Here is a 23647-nt window from a genome sequence, read left to right as displayed (position 1 = left end):
TATTACTGTACTTGTTAGTAAAATACGTCTGTATAAGCGTGAAATTCTGTTCTTGTTGTTAAAATCTTTAATGAAACTTTAAGATAGAACTATTGCCACATCTCTACAATGTATACGACTTAATCAGCAAGTAATTACAACAATACCATTGAGTCCACGGCAAAATTATCGTTACCATTAAATTTAGGATATATTAATTGATCATTCTAACAAAGATTAACTGAAATCTGTCCAGTTTAACCTAAACTGTTCCCTTTCAAGTTACTTCAAGTTCAAAAATCCAATTGATGATGATGTTTGTTGTGTAAAGGTCATCGAGGTCATCGACCCCTAATGGTACGAAATGAGACGAAATGAAGTGACAACTTAAAAGTCCCAAATCCTCCACTGACCAGAATTCAAAGCGTGAGGACGAAAATGGATGGACGGATATGAATTTAAAACGATCAGTGGATCCGACCCACAGTGCCTCACATGAAGAGAAGCTGGCAGACAACAATAGTATTACTGACCAAGGGACTGCTTCTATAGCACGATGCTGAATCGATTATGCTTATAATCGAATCGGGTCCAAAATCCAGGTCATCGGCCCCTTATAATGGTATGAAAGTAGAACCATGCTATGTGTCATGTTGCGGTACTAATCAAAAATAGCGGAGACTCGCGGTATTCCACACATTATGGTACTATTCACAGGTAGTGTAATGCGCGCATGTAATACAGACCTATTGTGTTTCGCACATTGCGGCGCTATTTGCAGGCAATGCAAACCTATAAAGGCAACGCAAACCTATGGCGTTCCTCACATAATTGGACTAACCACAGGGACCCGTACTATCCCGTGGAATTCCTCACATAGTGGGAACTGAGCATAGGTAAGGCAGAACCATGGTGTTGCTCATGTAGGAGTACGAATCACAGGTACTGCAGGACCCACATCCTGATTCACACACTGTCGCTACTAATCACAAACCTATTGCGTACCTAACATAGTGGTACTACGCGCAAGTAAATGTGACCCATGGTGTTCCCTGCATGATGACACTAATTACAAGTAGTCTCATGGTTCTAATTGGATCATCCCTTGGTCGCCCCTTTTAGTCGCCTCTTACGGCAGGCAGGGGATATCGTGGTTGAATTCTTCGTCTGCGTCCCCCACCCAATAATCCAATTCTTGAAACTTTTGTTTTTGAAAGTCGAGATTGTTACTTTTTGCAAACGTATGCACACATACGACGGATATGGCTATGATTCAGAGACGTCTTTCCATTAGTTCAAAAAGTCTACATGCGAGACTTAGTTCGCACCCATGACCCCACCGGGTGTGAGACAAGCGGTAGAATAAGAAGAAGAAGTGAAAGTTAGGATAGTAATAGAAATAAGTCAATACGCTAGTTTTCTTAGCATTTATATGGAAAATTGTTTGAAGTTCGTATTGCTACATTCACCTCTGTGAAAAACTGCCTAATTTATAAATGAATGATAGTATGAAAGTTTGATTAACTTTAATTCGCTTGCATGTAGTTCCAATTTAGACAAGTTGTTTCTCTAAATGATAACGACAGTGAGGTTTAAAAGGACGATGCCGGTGATTGGATAAAGTTAGACGATCATGTGAATACCTCCCAACCAAAGAGAAGAGACTATAAAAAAAGCTATATCTTAAATGTAATGGAGTGTTGCTGAAGGCTTCGGAAAAAAGTATGATGAAGAGAACCAGTCCCCAGATCTTACAACAAGCCGATGTAAATTTTCACGATATTTCACCATGTCGGATTTACGGTTAATGGCGTTCTTCAAACAAGAGCGGCTGGCAACTTTAGATGCTTTCTTTTTCCTACATTCATTCAAGAATAACTCGAAAATTTGCTAACGATAAACGTAAATAATATATTAGTACATTAGTCACTAAAGCACTAGGAAATAGGAAATTCAGCGTATAAATTCGTGGGGGATGCCTATTCTCGAAACCACGGGAAACAATGGGAATTCACTTGGCGATTCTCAGGATACACAATGAGATGATGATGATGATGATGATGATGATGATGTTTGTTGTTTGAAGGGGCCTAAAAGATAATGGCTAGAGGTGAACGAAACGAAAATTAAAATTTCAAAATGTATCCACTGACCAGAATCTAAAAAGAATGATGATAAACATATGATCGTGAAACAAAAACAATCAGTGGATCCTGTTCACAATACTTTAATTACTGATGATGATACTCATCTAAAGGGGTCCAAAATCCAGATCACCGCCCCTTCGTAATGGTACTAATCACTGGTGGAGCAGAACTACGGTGTTCCTCCTATGGTGGTACTTATCACAGGTAACGTGGACTCATAGTGTTTCTCGCGTGGTGGTACTAATCACAGGTTATGTAGATTCATGGTATGTCACACGCAATGGCACTTTTCACAAGTAACACAGACCTATGGTGTACTACCCGGATAGTGGGTGCCGGTATTCCCGTGGCAATGACATTTTCGTCCATGGACACAATGACCGCTTAGTTGCCTCTAGAAAGTATTATTTGTGTATAGAAATACTTACCGAGAGTAGTGTAGACGGCCAGGCCCTCGCCGCCGTAGGGGAAGGCGGGCCCTAACGCCGGGTGTGGCGGTGTGGGCGAGTGGCTGGATGACAGGTAGGGCGGTGTGCCGGGCCCGTGCAGGAAGTGAGATGGACGACTGCCTCCACTATGCGGTGACGAGCCCTCGGGATCCAGACCCATGTTTACCACCGTGCCGTAACTGTCGTTGCTGTTCAGATCTGAAACATTCAAACATTCACTTTTATAACACCAATGATCAACAGAAAATCAAATACATATTTTCCCCACATTCATATCAGTATCATCTTGTGTAATTCTATCAATTAGCAGACTTGGTAATCGATCCATTTTGTGGATGATATATGAGGGGTTTCAAACGAGGAAATCTGCCTTTCTCACATCAATGTGTTCGTTAAATTACTAATGCTTACCTTCAAGCGTAAGCTAGTTAACTACCTCATGTCGGATACCGTTTGTGTATAATTTAGCTTACATCTGCTGTGTAATTGAATGTATTTACTGCACCATTACGAGCTTAGGCTCAGGTGCCCCTTGAATGAATAAATTAAATGTTTAATAAAGTTTTGGCATTCTGGAAGAAGAATGCGAATGGGAAACAGTATGTAATTTTTCATAATGTACTTAATTTATCTCAGAATAATTATTTCAGATGTCTGTAAGTTAATTTTTTCTGTTCAAGTTTGTGGAATTGCTTTTAGGAGCAGATGGTCATCACTGAAGAGTGTGTAAGTTTTTTTTTCTTGCTAGTCACTTTACGTCGCACCGACACAGATGGCGACGATGGGATAGGGAAGGCCTTGGAGTTGGAAGGAAGCGGTCGTAGCCTTAATTAAAGTAGAGCCCCAGCATTTTCCTTGTGTGAACATGGGAAGCCACGGAGAACCATCTTCAGGGCTGCCGACAGTGGGATTCGAACCCACTATCTTCCGGATGCAAGCTCACAGCCGCGCGCCCCTAACCCCACGGCTAACTCGCCCGGTGCTGTGCGTACAAACCGGCTTCCGGCAAATGGAGGATCATAGGTTACTTAGGAGAATAATGGAGTCGGACATACAGGGTAGGAGGAGCAGAGGAAGATCAAGTGACGTCGTTAGGCTCAGTTTTTGAATTTTTAAGAGGCGAGAACTAAAGTATGGCAAAGAGCTAGTTGCAAATAGAGGATTGCGTTAGGAAGTAGTTAAGTCACAGAGGATTGCAGACGGAATGCTGAAGGCATCGGACTTCTTCTTAGCCGCACTTCTGCAGAATTTATAAGCCTTTCTCGTGGGGAGGTGGGGAGAGTTTTTTCCCTCTGAAACTTTCGTCCTAAAACTCACTCTGTCCCAGACCTTATAATGTTCGCCCTATTCAAGTCTTGGTTTACTCTTGGGCGCCACGGATGTTGTGACTTCTACTGTACCTATTAACCAACTATGACTTCCATTGCAAAACATGACGTATACCATCGATATATGAACCAATAAAAACGTTACACGTTACTTTAGAACTAATCTGATATAAGAAAGGTTGGGCTTAAATAGCAAGGAAAATAAACGGTCAATTGAAATCATTGTCGGGGCTTCCGCGCCGTGAGGTACATCAAGTAGGCAACTTACATGCCACTACTTATATGCAGGTTGCATATCCAACGCCTGCAACTTTTCGGCTGCGACCGTATCTCTTTGTTAATGGAACAAGCAGACCAACTGCGCTGTCTATCATTTTCTTCCATCCTTTTTTACTTACATTTTAAATATTTTTCTCGCTTCCTCTCTGAATTATTTTGAAACTATATTTTATCAAAACCTTCTGAGTTACTTATAACCTTTCCTGGTCATTATTTTGTTTCTTCTTGTTATCTCTCGCTTTCTTTCTGAATTATTTTCAAACTGTATTTTTTATAAACTTTCTAGGTTTGGTATTTATAGTTTTCTGTTTTTATAAATGTTTCATTGTATTCCGTAGTTGTTACGATATCCGTATAACTGGTCACACTTTATCGATTTTGGCCATCCAGCTCATACAATGGTGGACTGTAATTACAGCTGCTGTATATTGTCCAGTTTTTACTCCTATGTCACTTTTATGTGTATTAATGGATCACTGTGCAGAGAGGATCAGTTTTAAAGCTAATTTATCTCTGCTCTTGATTTTATAACATTCTAGTTCTACTTACGCGTGTCAACTAGCGGCAGAGCTATTGATTTGGGTATGGGATCGATGCTTGCTAGCTGCATCAGATTGGTTACCACAAAATTTGCCCCTTTCCAGCAACGGAATATTCGAAAGTCGATGCGTAAATGCTCTCAGAGTGTATTCATCATTCCAATCCTTTAGGCATGGACAGCTGATTATTTTATTAGCCATAAACACGAAAATGTTACAAAGTTGTATCAAGAAGTATGAACTGGTTTTTATCATAAATATGGTTGATTGATAGCAGTAAATGTTTCGTGAATTTTCGCAAAACTGGGCACTTTTCAATAACAACGGAAATAAGTATAGCTCCTTGGCGGCCTTCGGTTCAGAGGGCTCCATATTCGATTCCCATCGGGTCGGGGATTTTGAATGCGTCTGGTTAATTCTTCTGACTCAGGGACCGAGTGTTTGTGATTGTCTCAATACACTACCAAACACCACAGAGAAAAGAAGTAGTGAATACATCCCTCCACAATGTTTTAGCGTCAAGAAAGGCAACCGGCCGTACAACTGGACCATATTTAGACTACATGTGCGAGACAGTACGCACCCGAAGCCTCATCAAGGTGTGACAAAAATGGCAGAAAGAGAATAATAGTAGTATTTAATATGTTTGCTGTTAGAGAACTGTAATGAAATAATTTTGAGAACTTGGCTTGGAATAATATTTCTCTCTGTAATGCCCTGCACGAACATTGATGGCTGGGTTTATCTAAACATTTCACAGGTACTGGTTTCATATTTAGACCTACCTCCGAAAATATGTGAAGCGGAAGTGCACATTGGTAGTAGGTTGGGTCTCTTAGATATTGTTCAGAAAGAAAGCAGAGCACATATTTAAAAGTATCAAAATGAAAAGGAGGAAGTAAATGCTGTCATATAATGTAGGGCCTATGTTAATATTTGATCATTGACATGAACTGCGAGACAGACAGTTTTGTCAACAGTTTTCTTTTTAATATTGTTGTTGTATAAAACTTAAAAAAAACTAAAATATTCGACTCCTTGGCTAAATGGTCAGCGCTGAGGCCTTTGGTTCGGAGGGTCCTCGGTTCGATTGCCGGTCGAATCGGTGATTAATTCTTGCTCGGGGACTGGGTGTTTGTGCTTGACCCAGCATATTCAGACAACACGCCATACTACTGATCACCACAGAAATACGTAATAGTGATAACATCCCTCCACAAAGTGTTGGCACCAGGAAGGGCATCCGGCCGTAAAACATGGCCAAGTGAACATGTGCAATACAGTTCGCACCCGCGACTCCACAGGTGTGGGAACAGCGGTAGAAAAATAATAGTCATTTGTAGAAAACTAAAATAAGTAAACATAGAGCTAGTTTACTTCATATAGAATTATCAGCTTTATGAACGTTGCAAATACAATACTTGGTATAGGCCTAAGACTGCTTCTAACTGAACTGTGTACGACATTGCATATTTCTTTTTTTTTACAATTGGCTTTACGTTGCACCGACCCAGATAGGTCTTATGGCAACGAAGGGATAGGAAATGCCTAGGAGAGGGAAGGAAGCGACCATGGCCTTAAGGTACAGCCTCAGCATTTGCCTGGTGTGAAAATGGCAAACCACTGAAAACCATCTTCAGGGCTGATGACAGTGGGATTCGAACCCACTATCTCCCGGATGCAAGCTTACAGCTGCACCCCCTGTGGGTGGGGGACGCAGACAAAGAATACACCCACGGTATCCCCTGCCTGTCGCAAGAGGCGTCTGAAAGGGGCGACCAAGGGATGATCGAATTAGAACCGTCAGACTACTTGTAATTAGTACCACCACGCGGGGAACACCATGGGTCGCTTTTACTTGCGCGTAGTACCACAATGTTAGGTACCAAACAGGTTTGTGATTAGTGGCAATAAAGTGCTCTGTCGGCTTTTACAGTACATGCGATTAGTACCACTATTTGTGCGACACCATGGTTCTGGGTTTCCTATGATTAGTAGCCAATGTATGATGAACACCACGGGATAGTACGAGTCCCTGTGGTTAGTACACTTATGTGATTAACACCATAGGTTTGCGTTGCCTGTAAATGGCGCCGCAATGAGCGAAACACCATAGGTCTGTCTTACATGTGCGAATTTCATTACATGTGAGCTGTACCATAATGTGTGGAATACCGCGAGTTTACGCTACTTTTGGTTAGTACGGCAACATGACAAATACCATGGTTCTACTTTCCTAGCGATAAGTACAATTATGAGGGGCCGATGACTTGGATTTTGGACCCCTTTAGACAACTAGCATCATCGATTCAGTATTGTGCTTTAGATGCAGTCCCTTGGTCAGTAATACTATTGTTTTACGTAAATTTCTGTGAATGTGAGGCATTGCGGGTCGGATCCACCGATTGTTTTAAATTCATATCCATCCATCCATTCATTCTTTGCCCTCACGTTTTGAATTCTTGCCAGTGGAAGATTTTGGACTTTTAATTTGTCATTACACATCGTCGCATTTTGTACTATTGGGGGCCAATGTCCTAGATGTTAGGCCCCTTTAAACAACAAGCATCATCATCATCAGCTTACATCTGCGTGCTCCCAACCGCACGGCCAACTCGCCCGGTTAATTACTATTATAATTTATCGAACGTTCTTTATGCTCGATTTTTCCCATTCATAACAGTCGCCTAGGCACTGAATATTGTTGATCATTATAGACTTTAGACACATGCAGTAGACGAGTGAAAGAGAAAGCCATTATTCCCGCTCCATGCACAAAAGACATCTGATTGGTCAAATACCTATTTCAGGACACACAAAGTCGTTCTTGGCACTAGAGCGGTGCTTATATCGACTCTTCTTTCATGTTAGGGGTTACCGCTATGAACGATGTGACTAACATTTTTCCTGAAACACAGCAGATTTTGTCACTTCTTCACGAAAAGGAACAATGTCACCTTTTTGTATTTTTCTCGATTTGTAGGATTACCTACTTGATGTGGATTTTATATACTTGTAAAAACACACAATAATAAAAATACACACTATTAAACAAAGAACGACATATTTCGTTCTTAACAGAACTTCATTAAATTCTATCAAATCACAGTTAATATATATATTTCAGGTATGTGGTAGTGTAATATTGATATAGAACTTGTGTATTCGACAGGCTGGAAAGCATTTAAGTTACGTTTAACTGAATCGACAATGGAAAGTATCGCTTCCTTCTTAAGGCTACACACCGGAGATAAAATTATTTTTTACTTAATACATGGATTTTCACGAAACTTTGTAGGAATGTCGCCTACATAAAAGTAGAGATATCACGAACATTCCTTTCATATACAATTATTAGTTTCTCCAAAATATTCTTTTTGAAATGGTTTATTCCGCTTTTTTCATGAAATTTAATTAATATGTTAATGTAAATTCGTAATTAGGTAGAAAATATTTCTTTTAAAAGCACTACGTATCGGTTTTTCATTTACATAATTTATATAAGGAAATATATCGTACTAAAATTTGTGTAATTTTTTCGTTCTAAAATTTTGGACTTAAAAATCCCTCCTACTTGAAAAATTTTGCAATCAAAAATTCCATACGCATGTTTCTTAATATAGCTATGATACATATACCATACAAATTTTGTTACATTTTGCAGAATATTATGGGAAAAAAATGGAATTTAAATGTAAAATTACAATCGGCAAACAAAGCATTATTACAGTGATAAATTGTTTGAATTCAGCGAAATAACTTCGTGACAAGAAAAAAGAAACTCAGTCCTTTCAATTTTAGTCATAAAAGGATTTCAACAAAATGACCAAAATATCTCCGGAATGTCGCCTTAACAACCGAATGTCCTTCCTGACACCCGCCCTATGTGGAGGTATATATTCCCTTTTGCGTGTTTCTGTGGTTGACAGTTCTCGAGACAGTCAAATTAACCATGGTCCTACAGAGGTAAAATCACTATCCCGGCCGAAATCGATCCCGGGGTCCTCTGAACCGAAGGCCAATATGCTGAGAATTTAACTGAGGAGCCGGACGAGCAATGCAGTTCTACAAAGAATTTTTTTTTTTTTTGCTAGGGGTTTTACGTCGCACCGACACAGATAGGTCTTATGGCGACGATGGGATAGGAAAGGCCTAGGAGTTGGAAGGAAGCGGCCGTGGCCTTAATTAAGGTACAGCCCCAGCATTTGCCTGGTGTGAAAATGGGAAACCACGGAAAACCATCTTCAGGGCTGCCGATAGTGGGATTCGAACCTACTATCTCCCGGATGCAAGCTCACAGCCGCGCGCCTCTACGCGCACGGCCAACTCGCCCGGTTCTACAAAGAAAGAAGATCATTTTTAATCTTCCCGTGTTGAGGATACCTAACTGACCGAGTGAGTTGACTACACGGTATGCGCCATATAACTGCAAGATAATGATGATGATGATGATGCTTGTTGTTTTAAGGGGCCTAACATCGAAGGTCATCGGCCCCTAATGGTACGAAATGAAGTAACAAAAATTTCAAAGGCATCCACTGACCAAAATAAAAATAAAATATGTCATGAAGAATGAATGAATGGACATGAACCCAACAAAAAACAAAAAACAAAAACAACAAACAAACAAACAAAAAACAGTGGATCAGACTCAAAACAGATCGAAAATAATATTATTACCGACCAAGGAACCACTTATACAGCACAATGATGCTTGGAGTCTAAATGGGGTGCAAAATCCACGTCTAAGCCCCCACAGAATGGTACATGTCGCGAGTAAAATAGAACCATGGTATGTGTCATGTTGGGGTATTAATCAGAAGTAGCGAAGACTCACGGTGTTCCACAAAAGATGGTACTACTCACAAGTATTGCAATACGTACAAGTAACGCAGACCTATGGTGTGTCTCACCCACACTGACCAATGGCGCAACTCATAGCCAACGCAAACCGAGAAGGTTCCCCACCTAGGTGTACTAAACACGGGCGCCGGTATTCCCGTGGTGTTCCTCACATAGTGGGTACTAATCACAGGCAACGCAGACCCACGGTGCTGCTCATAAAGTGGTACAACTCACAGGCTACGCCTAGACCCGCGGTGTTGCACACATGGGTACGACGCACGGGTACTAGAATCCACAAGGCCAGGCTTTTACTGCTACTAATCACAAACCTATTTCGTACCTAATTTCGTGGTACTACGCGCAAGTACATGCAACCTATGGTGTTCCCCGCGTGATGGTACGATTCAAAATTAGTTTCATGGTTCTAATTCAATCAGCCCTTGGTCGCCCCTTTGAGTCGCCTCTTACGACAGGCAGGGGATACCGCGGATGTATTCTACATGTGCGTCCCCCACCCGCAGGGGGTAAACTGCAAGATAACATTCAGGAGATCGTGGGTTAGATGTTCGACGTCGGGAGCCTTAAATATAGTTTCCATGGTTTGCTATATTCACACTAGGCAAACCCTGGAACTGTGCCTTAATTAAAGCGAAGACCGCTCTCTTCTGGGTCCTCGTCATTCCCCATCCTATCATCAACGAAAACCTGCATTATTATTAAATTATAAAAATAACTTCATCCACAGATAACAGGAATGTTGTGAATGTGTTCTCTCCATCAGAAGCATATTACTCTACAATTTAACTCAAACAGTAAAGTAGATATGATATTGAGAAATAATGAGAGTACTTCGCAAGAGTTTTCAGAACTTGGTCCTGGCTGGGGTCGTGGTCTAAACTACCTTCAGAACATTAATGTTTTACGAAAGTTGGCAGGCAATCACTGCCCCGAGGGTGCTCTCTACGTTTCATCGTCGGCTCAATCTTTTGTTTATATTTTTAAAGTGCCGCAGTATTTGCCCCGCGGAGGTCATTACACGCTTCACTCGCCCCGGGCGAGTCGTTGCCTGCCGGCAAGTAGAAGCTTCAGCCACAGACATTGCCCCTGGGGTGATGTAGCAGCTCCGGCTAGGTGGTCGCGCCCGGAGCGTTATGGGAGGAGGGTGGAAGGCTTCCTTGGGTGTGGCTGTCAGAAGGTAATGCAAGGTTATGAGATGTTTTGTTAGGAGATGAAATGGCGTACATGTCTCTTAGATGGAAACGACTTATTTAACGATCCAAAATGGAAAAGGGTCCTGAAGCTTGATTATGGAAAATTTAAACTACCTTACAGTTTTACGTGGTAACATCTTGAATTACTGGGATCGACAGTGGCTTCCGATTTAAAGATCGCCGGGCTGAGTAGCACAGACGGCTGAGGCGCTGGCCTCCTGGCCCCTACTTGGCAGGTTAAGATCCTGGCTCAGTCCGGTGGTATTTGAAGGTGCTCAAATATGTCAGCCTCGCGTCGGTAGATTTTCTGGAACGTCGGGATTAAATTCCGGCACCTCGGTGTCTCCAAAAATCGTGAAAATGTGGTTAGTAGGACGTAAATCCAATATTATTATTATCGTCGGAACTCGAATCATGGCCATATTTATGAGGAGATAGGGATGATACAAATACGTGTAGTTGTTTACTATCGAGACATATATTACCCTGTTAACGACGGATGGTCTTTGGTCGAATTAAGCGAGTTTACTGAAATAGGGTTGGCGTCAGGAAAGACATCCGGCCGTAAAGCAGGCCTAAATCCACAGTTCGTACCCGCGATCCAACTAGGGCAGGGATGGCGAACCCTTTCCAACTAGTGTGCCATTTTAAGTCTGGTTTATTATTCTGAACTATCTGCTGTGCCACTTGTTATTTTCGTTTGTAACGGCTACCCCCCTCCCTCACCACGCCTTCCGTCCCTGATTCCAAATTATGTTTCACAACATATTATTACATATACATTGTAAAACAAAACTTTTGATTGCATGTTTCGTGGTCGTATTTTGCCAATACCGAAAAATACTTAGTAGCCATGTTACTTATATTAGATTCGTAACTTCTTGTCTTCAATAACACACGAGAAGCCCTTAGTTCTGATCCAAGACGGTTTCTAACGTTCATTGTGGAAAATAGCTGCTCGCAGGCGTATGATGACCCAAACGAAGAAACTAGCGTTATAGCAAGTTTCTTTATGGCCGAAAACATTTGGGGAAGGCTTTTCACTGTTCAAGTGTTAAGTTCTCCGGCTCCTGGAGAGACTATTTACCACCAACAGCACACTCGATTTTCACCAATGCTTCACCAAGTTGTACGAATTTGTTCAGCCATCTACTGCTTTCTTGAAATTCAGTCAACTCCATTTCTAAACTGTCAATATCTAACTCAAAAAATTATCTTAATATCACTCATTGAGGTTTTGAAATAAAGTGAGATAGTTTCCCCAAATCTCGAAATTGGGATAATCTCTTCACAACTATTCGTCTTACAAAATTCAAAACAATAAACTTCACTAATTGACTGATGAGGGTGAGCGAATGGCTCGTCGGCCGCATCTGATATTTATCTAACTTGACTTCGGACCTATGAGTGTTGTAGCGTTGCCATAATGCACATCCGAATGGCGCTAGAATTTAGATTTTCGGCATTAATTTCTTAAACATGAAACACTATCGCACGAGTTATGTATAGTCTATAGTACAAAACGTATATAAAAACGTTAATATGTGCACGTGGTGTGCCACCGAAATCGTGTTCGCGTGTCATAGGTTCGCCACTAGGGTGTGGGGAAAAGGTGAAGAAGAAATTGAAATCGCGGTGTGAAGTTGGTGTTAAACGAGAACAGGGCATTAAGCCTACTGTATAATGTGTATGATAAACTGTAGAGCTGGTGAAGTTAAAATTTCCAAAGATTAATACGTTTCAAGATTAATACGTTTTTATTTGCACAAAAGGGAAATATACGAAGTTCAGCTTCATTGTTCATGATGCTTCAAATTAAATTCAAAATAACAAATTTTCGTGAAGGTGTATTTCAGTGACAATTTATTAAAACAGAATAATACTCTATGAGTATCAATTTACACTACATGGGGAAATACAACGTCTTCTTGTACGAAACGTAACACACACTTCCCATTGCAGATTTTAGAAAAACCAGTAACAAGAAAATTACAATTTTGTCACTTTCAAGTTTATATTGGATGATATAAACATGTAATAAACTGTTGCAGTATGATGCAAAAGGCTTCATTTTTGAAAAGGGTGAAATTTGATTTTCCATCTTTGGAATGCCCGTAATCTAATTGCCCTTCTTCATCCTCACATTTTCCAGACTTTACTCCAGCTGATGACTTCCTTATTCCGTAAGTCAAGGGTCAGCCTCAAACCAGATATCCTTTATATCCTAGCATCAGTACAATCACCCAGCAATTACAAACCCAGAACTACCAAATAACTCCCCTAACGAAACACTGAAATAAGTGAGAAAGCTGTAATCCAAAGATACTTTGCAGAATTAATTCCGCTGCTTACAACTCTCAACTCAGAGTTAAGAAATATCAAACGCCAAATTTTAAAACAAAATTCACTCTAACTTACAAATCGCTGCATATTCACACATCCTTGATTACCTTCTCAAAATCTGTGTCAACTCTTAAATTGCAATCATCTTGCATTAAAATTCATGTTACCAGTATTACTTACTGTGTGCTAGAACACAGGCGTCATAGAACCAAACCTTACACTACGGCCCGGTTTCATCAACGTGGGTTAAATATTCTCTAACTCTGGGTTTGTTAACTTAGGGTTAATATTTTAACTCATTCTTACAAGTCACGCGTTTCACCAAGCTATTTCGGCAAAGGGTTAACTAACACCGCGTTAACCCTCGCAGGAAACAGCTGTCCTAATAATCAAGGAGGCAGTGACTAAAATTCAGAGATCATGAACACACTTCTTGCGTGGTTCTTTTGTTTATTTCTTGCGCTGTATTTCGTTTTCTTCCTCAGGTCCATGGTAGATATTATTCTTTCGTGATCTTGAACGAAAAATGGAAGAAGTGCAGAAGAAAAATAGTGGCACGAATTTTTCTGCTTTAGAAAAATCATTACTTATTGAATTAGCCACCGAGTACCGAAGTATTACAGAATGCAAGAAGATTGACGGTATACAATTAAAAGAAAAGCAGGATACATGGAAAAGAATAACAGGGGAATTTAATAATATTGCCCACGTTACAGTGCGATCTACGAAATAACTAAAACAGTTCTATAAAAATTTTAGCTTCTCTGTGCCAAGAGTTGTTTTGAAAGTTGGGACACCTTCACAGCAATAATACACACGGAAGTAAATATACAGTTTAATTTAAAAGTGCATTTCTGTATAACCACTACGTAATACACAGTATAATGTTCATAAGTGTTGTACTATTGAAGTGGTGGTGTGCAGTTGCATTCCTATATGCCACTGCAGTGCTGTCGTTATCAATGTGAAGAATGTCATTCTCAATTCCAACATTCCTGTTCCTTTTCCTTCCTGTGAGATACTGACGCAGAGTCAAGTCCTGTGGAGGAAGTTAATCTCGGGTCTCCACAGCAATATTGTGTAATACCGCTATTGCTACTATTATGTTCAATGTAGTTTCTTTTAGTTCGCAAGCCCAAGTTTGTTTCGATCAGCTGTGTATTCTAACCTCTCGCGAACTTCATCGACGAATTTTCTGACGACGGTTTTTGAAGTCTATCTCTTCAGAAATTATTCCTCAGATAGATTTTCAAAGTCTTTCCTTCTTATTATAGGCCTATTTCTGTTAGGAACACCGTTTAACAAATCTAAATAAAGCAACTTTGCATCAAATGCATGATTTACTGTGGCCATATTGCTTTTAACCTCGAATAAACAGTTTAAGCCAGGTGAGAGGAGGGGTTAACTTAACTCCGGTCTTAACCTAGAGTTAAAAATAACCCTCCTTGATGAAACGGAATGAATAGTCAAACTCAGAGTTAAAACTGTGTAACTCGGGGTTAAGGTTTAACCCACGTTGATGAAACCGGCCCTACATAGATTAAACACTACTTTCATTTCGCTTATTATTATTATTATTATTATTATTATTATTATTATTATTATTATTATTATTATTATTATTATGTCCGGCTCCATGGATAAATGGTTAGCGTGCTGGCCTTTGGTCAGAGGGGTCCCGGGTTCGATTCCCGACAGGGTCGGGAATATTAACCATCATTGGTTAATTTCGCTGGCACGGGGGATGGGTGTATGTGTCGTCTTCATCATCATTTCATCCTCATCACGACGCGCGGGTCGCCTACGGGAGTAAAGTCAAAAGACCTGCACCTGGCGAGCCGAACTTGTCCTCGGACACTCCCGGCACTAAAAGCCATACGTAATTACATTTCATTATTATTATTATTATTATTATTATTATTATTATTATTATTATTATTATTATTATTATTATTATTATTATTATTATTATTCCTTATAACGTTATATAATCGCATATATAATTTACCTCACAGTGTCCGCCTGAGAAGCACGTAAGTGCACCGCGCCTTAGGGAACCCTGCTCAAGGAGTGGAGGTTCGCTTCGGCCGAAGAGGCGAAAGACTAATGTGAGCAGAAGTGTGTCACTGCCCACGGGGCACTTTGATGATGATGCTTGTTGTTTAGAGGGGCCTAACATCTAGGTCATCGGCCCCTATGGTACGAAATGAGACGAAATGCGATTACAATTTAAAAGAACAAAATGCATCCACTGACCAGAATTCAAAACGTGATGATGAGGAATGAATTGATGAATATGAATTTAAAACAATCAGTGGATAAGACGCGCAATGCCTCACATTCCCAGAAACAATATTACTGACCGAGGGACTGCTTCCAAAGCCCAATCCTGAATCGTTGATGCTTGTCTAAATGGGTCAATATCTATGTCAACGATCCCGCATAATGGCACTATTATTTACTATTATTACTATTTTTTATGATCTTTTCCTGAGTCGAATCGACTGTTTTTTTGTTTGCTTGTTTCTTGTTTTTTTGTTTTTTTGGGTTCATGTCCATCCATTCATCATAACTTTTTTATTTTGGTCAGTGGATGATTTTGAACTTTTTGTTGTTATTTCATTTCGTACCACTAGGGGCCGATGACCTCGATGTTGATGATGATGATGATGATGCTTGTTGTTTTAAGGGGCCTAACATCAAAGGTCATCGGCCCCTAATGGTACGAAATGAAAGAACAAAAATTACAAAGGCATCCACTGACCAAAATAAAAATAAAAAAAATGTCATGAAGAATGAATGGATGGACAGGAACCCAAGAAAACAGAAAACAAACAAACAAAAACAAAAGCCAGTGGATCGGATTCAATAGAGAACGAAAATAACATTATTACCGACCAAGGAACCACTTATAAAGCACAAAGATGCTTGGTGTCTAAAGGGGGTGCAAAATCCATGTCTAAGGCCCCACAGAATGGTACATGTCTCGAGTAAAATAGAACCATGGTATGTGTCATGTTGGGGTATTAATCAGAAGTAGCGAAGACTCACGGTGTTCCACAAAAGATGGTACTACTCACAAGTATTGCAATACGTACAAGTAACGCAGACCTATGGTGTGTCTCACACAATGGCCCAACTCAGAGTCAACGCAAACCGAGAAGGTTCCCCACCTAGGTGTACTAAACACGGGCGCCGGTATTCCCGTGGTGATCCTCACATAGTGGGTACTAATCACAGGCAACGCAGACCCACGGTGCTGCTCATATAGTGGTACAACTCACAGGCTACGGCCAGACCCGCGGTGTTGCACACATGGGTACGACGCACGGGTACTGGAATCCACCAGGCCAGGCTTTTACTGCTACTAATCACAAACCTATTTCGTACCGAATTTAGTGGTACTACTCGCAAGTACAGGCAACCTATAGTGTTCCCCGCGTGATGGTACGATTCAAAATTAGTTTCATGGTTCTAATTCAGTCAGCCCTTGGTCGCCCCTTTTAGTCGCCTCTTACGACAGGCAGGGGATACCGCGAGTGTATTCTACATGTGCGTCCCCCACCCGCAGGGGGTAGTGTGTTTGGTCCGCGAGAGGTATTTTATTTCCCTCAAGTCCGCCGGCAAGCCGGTTAGGACCCCCCTATCCGCCACCTGAGACGCGCCACGTGGGAGTGTCACCTCTCCCCCTGCTACGCCTGCGTAGCAGGTTCGTGGACCTCGATGTTAGGCCCCTTTAAACAACAGGCATCATCATCATTATCATCATCATCATCAGAGGACCCCGGGTTCGATTCCATACCGACCTGGGGAATTCAGTTGATCTGGATAATTCCTCTAGGTCGGAGGCTAGGTGTATGCGTTCCTCTTAATAAACATCTTTTACATACAACACACTACCAACCACCACAGAAGACGCCGAGGTGCCGGAATTTTGTCCCGTCAGGATTTATTTATCTTGTCACTAAATCTACCGACATGAGGCTAGTTTATTTGAGTAAGGTACTTTCAATCTGAACTGGGATAAAAACCGTCAACTTAGCGGTCAGCGGGTTGGCACTTTATCGTCTGGGGACTAAAAGCAGTTCCTGGTTTTTCATCCAGATTGGATCCTTGTGAAAATTAAGGCGGTATTTTCAACTGGAAAGTCACATGGCATCATGGAAGGTTCCATCTTTAAAACCCTGGCCACGATGAGCCCGAAGACTTTAGTGATCTCGGAAATAAAGATGAAGAAATACATTTTATGTATCTGTACATTAATTATTTTACCACAAAAATGATGTACATTAGGAAGTATTGTTACGATATAGGCCTAATCTAAATGGTACATTAGTTTCAGTTAAATTCTATGTAAGTAAATATGTTGTAAAATTGTCAATAGAAACGTTCATCCATTCGTATTTTAATACTGAACACATTTTTAGCAAATAAAGTAGGGGTCGCCTTACAACGAAAAACGTAAAATTAAGCAATGTCCTCAATTGTGACGAAAGTTGAAGGGTTGAAGGGTCCGGAAATGTTTCTTCTATAGCTCTACCAAACTTTTTAAAAAAATAGAAAATCACCTCGGGCCTAAATGCAGTGTCAGAAAAAGAGCCTAAAATCACCTGTTTCTTCACTCGATTCCTTGTTGATTCATATCCTATCCAAATTAATTTGTTTACATAATTTTTTCTCTACCGTCTTTCTTGGTTCCGTACCTTCAGGTTTTTTTTATTTTTTGAAAAATGAACACACCGAATGTAGTTATAAGGGCCAAAGTTAATCTCTGCATTGACACACGTTAGACCTCGTAGTGGTAGAAAAAGGCAAACTGCTAATCTAATCGACCGGATAACGATGATTAAGAAAATGATTTTAACTTTAGGAAAAAATAAAGAATATCCAATCCTCATACTTTATTTTATTTATCTAAAATTCGTAGCTCATGTCCCTAGGATGTTTTCAACATTGAGTTGCTTGCCTGAAGGATTTATATTAATAAATTTAACTCTTAAAACATGTTAGATTTCCCTTGAAATTAACCCACATGCTGTTATAGAGCGGTGAAGGGAGAGTCTATATTTACCGGAACGCTGTGGTGACTGGGAATTAATTCTGATAAGTACGCTGTATCGTAACTCATTGATCCAGCCTAGCAGTGCCCATACGAGTACACAGAAACTTGTTTTAAACGACAAATTTACTCTTGTGCAGAGGGCCATGAGCCTGGTGCCGTGACGCTCGTGTTTGCCCGCGGCTCCCACGAGGTACTGTACTGAAACAAATCACACATGAAATGGATTTCCCATGTAACCGCTTCCTCGAGAGCCCTTCTGTTCACTCAAGCTATGTACACAGAAGTAGGGGTGGGTGGAAGAGGAATACAATGCTCCATCCACCATCTTGTAGCTTTAGCATAAAACTAGGGAGGCTGCCTTATCAAGCCTCGCGAATATCTTTGAGGAAAAAAGAGAAAGAGGAAATAAAGTGAAGAAAAGGAAAATACTCTCTGAAATAAAAAAAAATTCTGTAGCGTTATATCGTAAAAAAAGAGGAGGCGCAACATTGAAACCTCGAACTGTAGCGGGTGGGCTGATGAGGTGAGCTAGCAACAACGCAATACTCCCAGGAAGATTCCCTTGGTTGCTAGGCAACGCCAGCAGGGATATCAGGCAAGCAGACGCTCTTGTGGTGGATGAGACGACCAGCAGAATAGCAATACAGTACTCTCTCTGTTGAATGAAGAGAGAACGTAGCAAGCCTGACTGTGTATTAAACTCGACTGTCATTTAACCATTCGATATAATGTATGCCTACTGTATTATTAAATATGACTTCTTGAATAGAAACTAAATGAGAAGTACCTACGCTTCGAAATACTTTTACTAATATCTACTATAAGGTGGGCCCATAAGTCGGAATATTCCTGATGATGATGACGATGATGATGCTTGTTGTTTAGAGGGGCCTAACATCGAGGTCATCGGCCCCTAATGGTACGAAATGAGATAACAAGAAAAAATGAAAAGCATCCACTGACCAAATCAAAAAATGTCATGAAGAATGAATGGATGGGCATGAACAAAACAAAAACAAACAAACAAACAAAACAGTGGATCAGACTCAAAAAAGATTGTAAATAATAGTATTAGTGACCAAGGGACCACTTATAAAGCACAATGATGCTAATGGCACTTACCGGTAGTAAAGGAGAACCATGATATTTCTCAAGCTGCGGTACTAATCAAAGGTAGCGTAAACTCACGGTGTTCCAAACATTAAGGTACTACTCACAAGTATTGTACGTCGTAAAGGTAATGCAGTCCTATAGTGTTTCTCACACAATGGCGCCACTCATAGCCAACGCAAACCGATGAGGTTCCTCACCTAGGTGTACTAAGCACGGGCGCCGGTATTCCCGTGCTGTCCCTCACATAGTGGGTACTAATCACTGGCAACGCAGACCCACGGTGTCGCTCATATAGTGGTACAACTCACAGGCAACGCCCAGACCCGTGGTGTTGCTCACATAAGTACGACTCACGGGTACTGGGAAACCACACTGAACCCCGCTTGAGTGCTACGAATCACAAAACTATTCAGTACCTAACAGAGTGGTAAAAGCGACCGAGGGTGTTCCGCGCGTGATGGTACTAATCAAAAGTAGTTTCATGGTTCTAATACAATCATTCCTTGGTCGCCCCTTTTAGTTGCCTCTCACAACAGGCAGGGGATACCGTGGGTGTATTATTCTTCAGCCTTCCCCGCCCACAGGGGGTGTGTGTTTGGTCCGCGAGAGGTATTTTATTTCCCTCAAGTCCGCCGGCAAGCCGATTAGGACCCCCCTATTCGCCACCTGGGACGCGCCACGTGGGAGTATCACCTCTCCCCCCGCTACGCCTGCGTAGCAGGTTCGTGGGGAATATTCCTTTTGGTTCAAAATATATTGTAGGTATTCTTTACGTTACGCGAATACTTACTCCACGTCCTCAGAAGAAGAACACGTCACTCTACCAACAATGAGGGTGTGAACTTGGAAATTACTTGACCGTTAGAATATTTATCAAATTGTATTCTCGTTCGTCTGCAAATGATTCAACAGGCACTGCTGTATTCCGAGTAGAAATCTATGTCACCATCGTAAGCTCTGAGGAACTCGTTTTATGTTCACGCGTCTATGAGTTGCGGAATAGACAAGAAGGTCATCAAGTTAATCAAAGATGGTGGAAGAAGAGGCGGCGCGGAAGTAGGAGGAATATAGTGAAAGTCATCACGAAACGTGAAAACGTATTCCAGCCTATTTATTTGGCTCAGCCTAAATCCAAGAGAATATCATGTCTAATATTTATTAATATTGTATTACCCGCACATCTTCATATACAAGTCACTGGATATCACTTATGACTATAGGGTCTATAAAAAGCGAAGCGAGGTTGTGCTGATATGATGATTTGGTCAGAACAGACGCTGAAAGCATTGCAATATCGGAATTTACGCTCAGTCCAGTTGGACGGTGACCCCCCCCCCAGGTCGGCCAAGGAAGAGATGGATGGACTGCTTCCAATAAGACAAGCGAGCCATCGGTGTCAGCCCCGCTGATGGTGTAGATCGAACTAAGTGGCGAGTGAGTTGCAGTAAAGCTGATCCCACATTTTGGTGGGAACAACGCCAGGAAGATGTATAGACAGTATATTAAATTTAAAATGGACATCTGTTCCATACTATATTATATAGGGTTTTATCTATACATATTAATGCAAACTATCATTCACTCACTTATCACAATTTCTTAGGAACCAACAAACCGATCACAGTGAAATTTGGCACGGAGGTTCTTCTTTGGTCGTGAGTAAAGACATAAAATGGGCAATGTTTCGCAGCGATAGGTCGCGGCCTGATATAAGTTATTTTTATATCATGTGTAGACCTGGGATTTTAAGGGAAACGCCTATTTTGTTCCTTAAGAAATAACATGAATATGTAAAAATATCTTGACGTTCCGTGATGAATCATTTACATTCGTAGAGTTTTAAAGTGCCCTAAAATATCTACTTGGAGCTTAGAGCCTATTTAATATGTTAGTACCTAAAGTGCTTATATTGTACATTTAAAATAAAATTCAACATCTGTTTTTTTTACAATCATATAATACACATCCCTGAATTGAAGAGCAGAACAGCAGAGGTTGGATTTTAAGGGATAAAATAAGAGGCAAGTGGGCTAGTCGACTGCAGAATAATCCAGGTTATTTAGTGTTGAAAAGGGTGCATCACGTAATGGATGGGGAAAAGGTAGACTTACGTAGTGAAATTGAAGTGAAAAATGTAAGTGTATTTTCCCATGCCCCTCTAACATCTGTATCGAGCATTCTTTTTCTGCTTTCAAAATAATGTGTACAGACAAAGGACAGGTCGTGGAAAATGTGGAGAAGGTTGTTGTTATGTACTGTAAAGCAAACTACGAATTCAAGTGCTGTAGGAATGTTCTTCGTGAATAAACAAACACATACTATAACGCGGGTGTACTCTACATGTGCGTCCCCCACCCGCAGGGGGTAGTGTGTTTGGTCCGCGAGAGGTATTTTATTTCCCTCAAGTCCGCCGGCAAGCCGGTTAGGCCAGGGTCCTCTAAACCAAAGACCAAGTGTCCGGACTTTATTATTATTATTATTATTATTATTATTATTGAATTAATCATATTATTTTGATAAATGCTCTTGTAGTTTTACATGACTGTTTATATCGTGATGATAAGCACGACTACATCTTGGTGAGCGGCCAGTTATAATGCCATTCATCTATCACGCACATTATTATTGTTGTTATTATTATACCGGAGGTACATCTTCTCCATCCAATTGAACTGTGCGCCTCCTGGAAGGCCATCTGTGTTGGGAAACGCAAACTGTGTATGTGAAGAAGTTTGGACCACTCTGCAATGACTGCTTACAATGTTAATGAGTGTGTATCTAAGGTTTATATTCCCAAGCTCTGGAGGAAAGCGCAAGTGGTTGCACTTTTTAAGCTGGTAAGGAGCCAAACGATCGTAAAAACTTCCGCCCAGTATCATTGTTATGTCATAGTTTCAAGAATTTCGAACGCCTTATCCTTAACCGAATTAGTGGCATCCTCGAAGGAAAGTTCATTCCTCAACAGGCTGGTTTTCGACCTGGAAAGTCATGCTGCAGTCAGATATTGAACCTTACTCAACACGTTGAGGATGGTTTTGAACAGCGTAAGGTAACAGGAGTTGCGTACTGTATTTGACAATACGTGTCAATATCTCCACCGCCGATGTAGGTTCCGTGAACAGGTAGGAACTTGACATTAGGCATCCCTTCTGTAATTTAATCCACGATATTTTGCTCTTGCTGGATTGGAGGAGATTTCTTGACAAAATATGGAATGCACACCTTTGTCCATGACTAAGGCGTAGCAAAACTGTGACACCGCACAGCGCTTAAAACATGAATCTCCGGACATGAGTTCCTCTTTGAAAAGTGATCAGTTTGCCGAGTTTGCCGCCCCACACAACATACTAAGCGTTCAATGGGCTAGTAGATCAAGAATAGTAAGGACAATAAATACTATTAATAGTCTGTTAATAGCCTGCTAGTGTTGGAATGACGACTGAAAGGTAATTGGAATGTGTAAACATAAGGAAATAAAGTATGTCGGGATTTTATGAAACTCTGCTTAAATGAATTTGTGGTCAGTTTCAAGAAGTTGACGTAGGAGTGATTATTGATCCAAAGTTGATAAGACTCTATTTGCATTATCTAGGTGACCCTCAGCAAAGAGGCAACTCAGATTATCTGGTGCGAGGATGACTAGTTCTGTGCTTATTGGAAGCATGCAGAAGTATTTTTATTCAAGTTTTAATTTACTGAAACTTGCTAGTATTAAAGGGCATAAATTAGCTCTTTTGTAAGTTGTACCTGTTTGGCAATTACGTGTTCTTGAACGTATCTTACTATCTTCAAGATAACGAGATCAACTGGAAGAACGAAAAACAACATATAAGTTAAGCTACTGTTGTATTGAACTCTGGCTAATTGGTTAGAATGATGGCCTTTGGTCCAAAGAATGGAGGTTCTATTCCCGGCCGGATCGAGGATTTTAATTTATATTGGTTATGTTTTCTGACTCTGAGACTGGGTGTTTCCACCGTCTTCAACATTAGATTTCATCCTAGTTAGGGCCGTATTCTCTCAGACGCGCAGGTCACTCATGGGAGTCAGTTGACAGACCTGCACCAGGTCTCCACCAATTATTATTATTATTATTATTATTATTATTATTATGGTGCTTGTTGTTTAAAGGGGCCTAACATCGAGGTCATCGGCCCCTAATGGTACGAAATGGAATAACAAAAGGTGCATCCACTGACCAAAATAAAATAAAAAATGTCATGAATAATGAATGGATGGACATGAACTCAACAAAAAAACCAGTGGATCAGACTTAAAAAAGATCGTAAATAATATTATTTCTGACCAAGGGACCACTTATAAAGCACAATGATGCTTGATGTCTAAAGGGG

The 23647-nt window shown here is 40.7% G+C and overlaps 1 protein-coding gene across 1 annotated transcript in view; it reads right to left on the bottom strand.

Moving 5' to 3' along the window:
- The window catches only part of Lim3 (Lim3 homeobox protein), a 554170-nt gene that overhangs the window by 3162 nt on the left and 527361 nt on the right, over positions 1-23647 (bottom strand). Inside the window, exon 6 of the mRNA XM_068227353.1 lies at positions 2555-2773. Coding sequence (XP_068083454.1) covers positions 2555-2773 — 219 coding nt within the window. The remainder of the gene's footprint in view (positions 1-2554; positions 2774-23647) is intronic.

This window comes from Anabrus simplex, chromosome 4 (assembly GCF_040414725.1).
Source record: "Anabrus simplex isolate iqAnaSimp1 chromosome 4, ASM4041472v1, whole genome shotgun sequence".
Taxonomy (NCBI): domain Eukaryota; kingdom Metazoa; phylum Arthropoda; class Insecta; order Orthoptera; family Tettigoniidae; genus Anabrus; species Anabrus simplex.
Note: the sequence above shows the minus strand (reverse complement) of the source record. Positions and strands in the feature narration are given on the sequence as shown.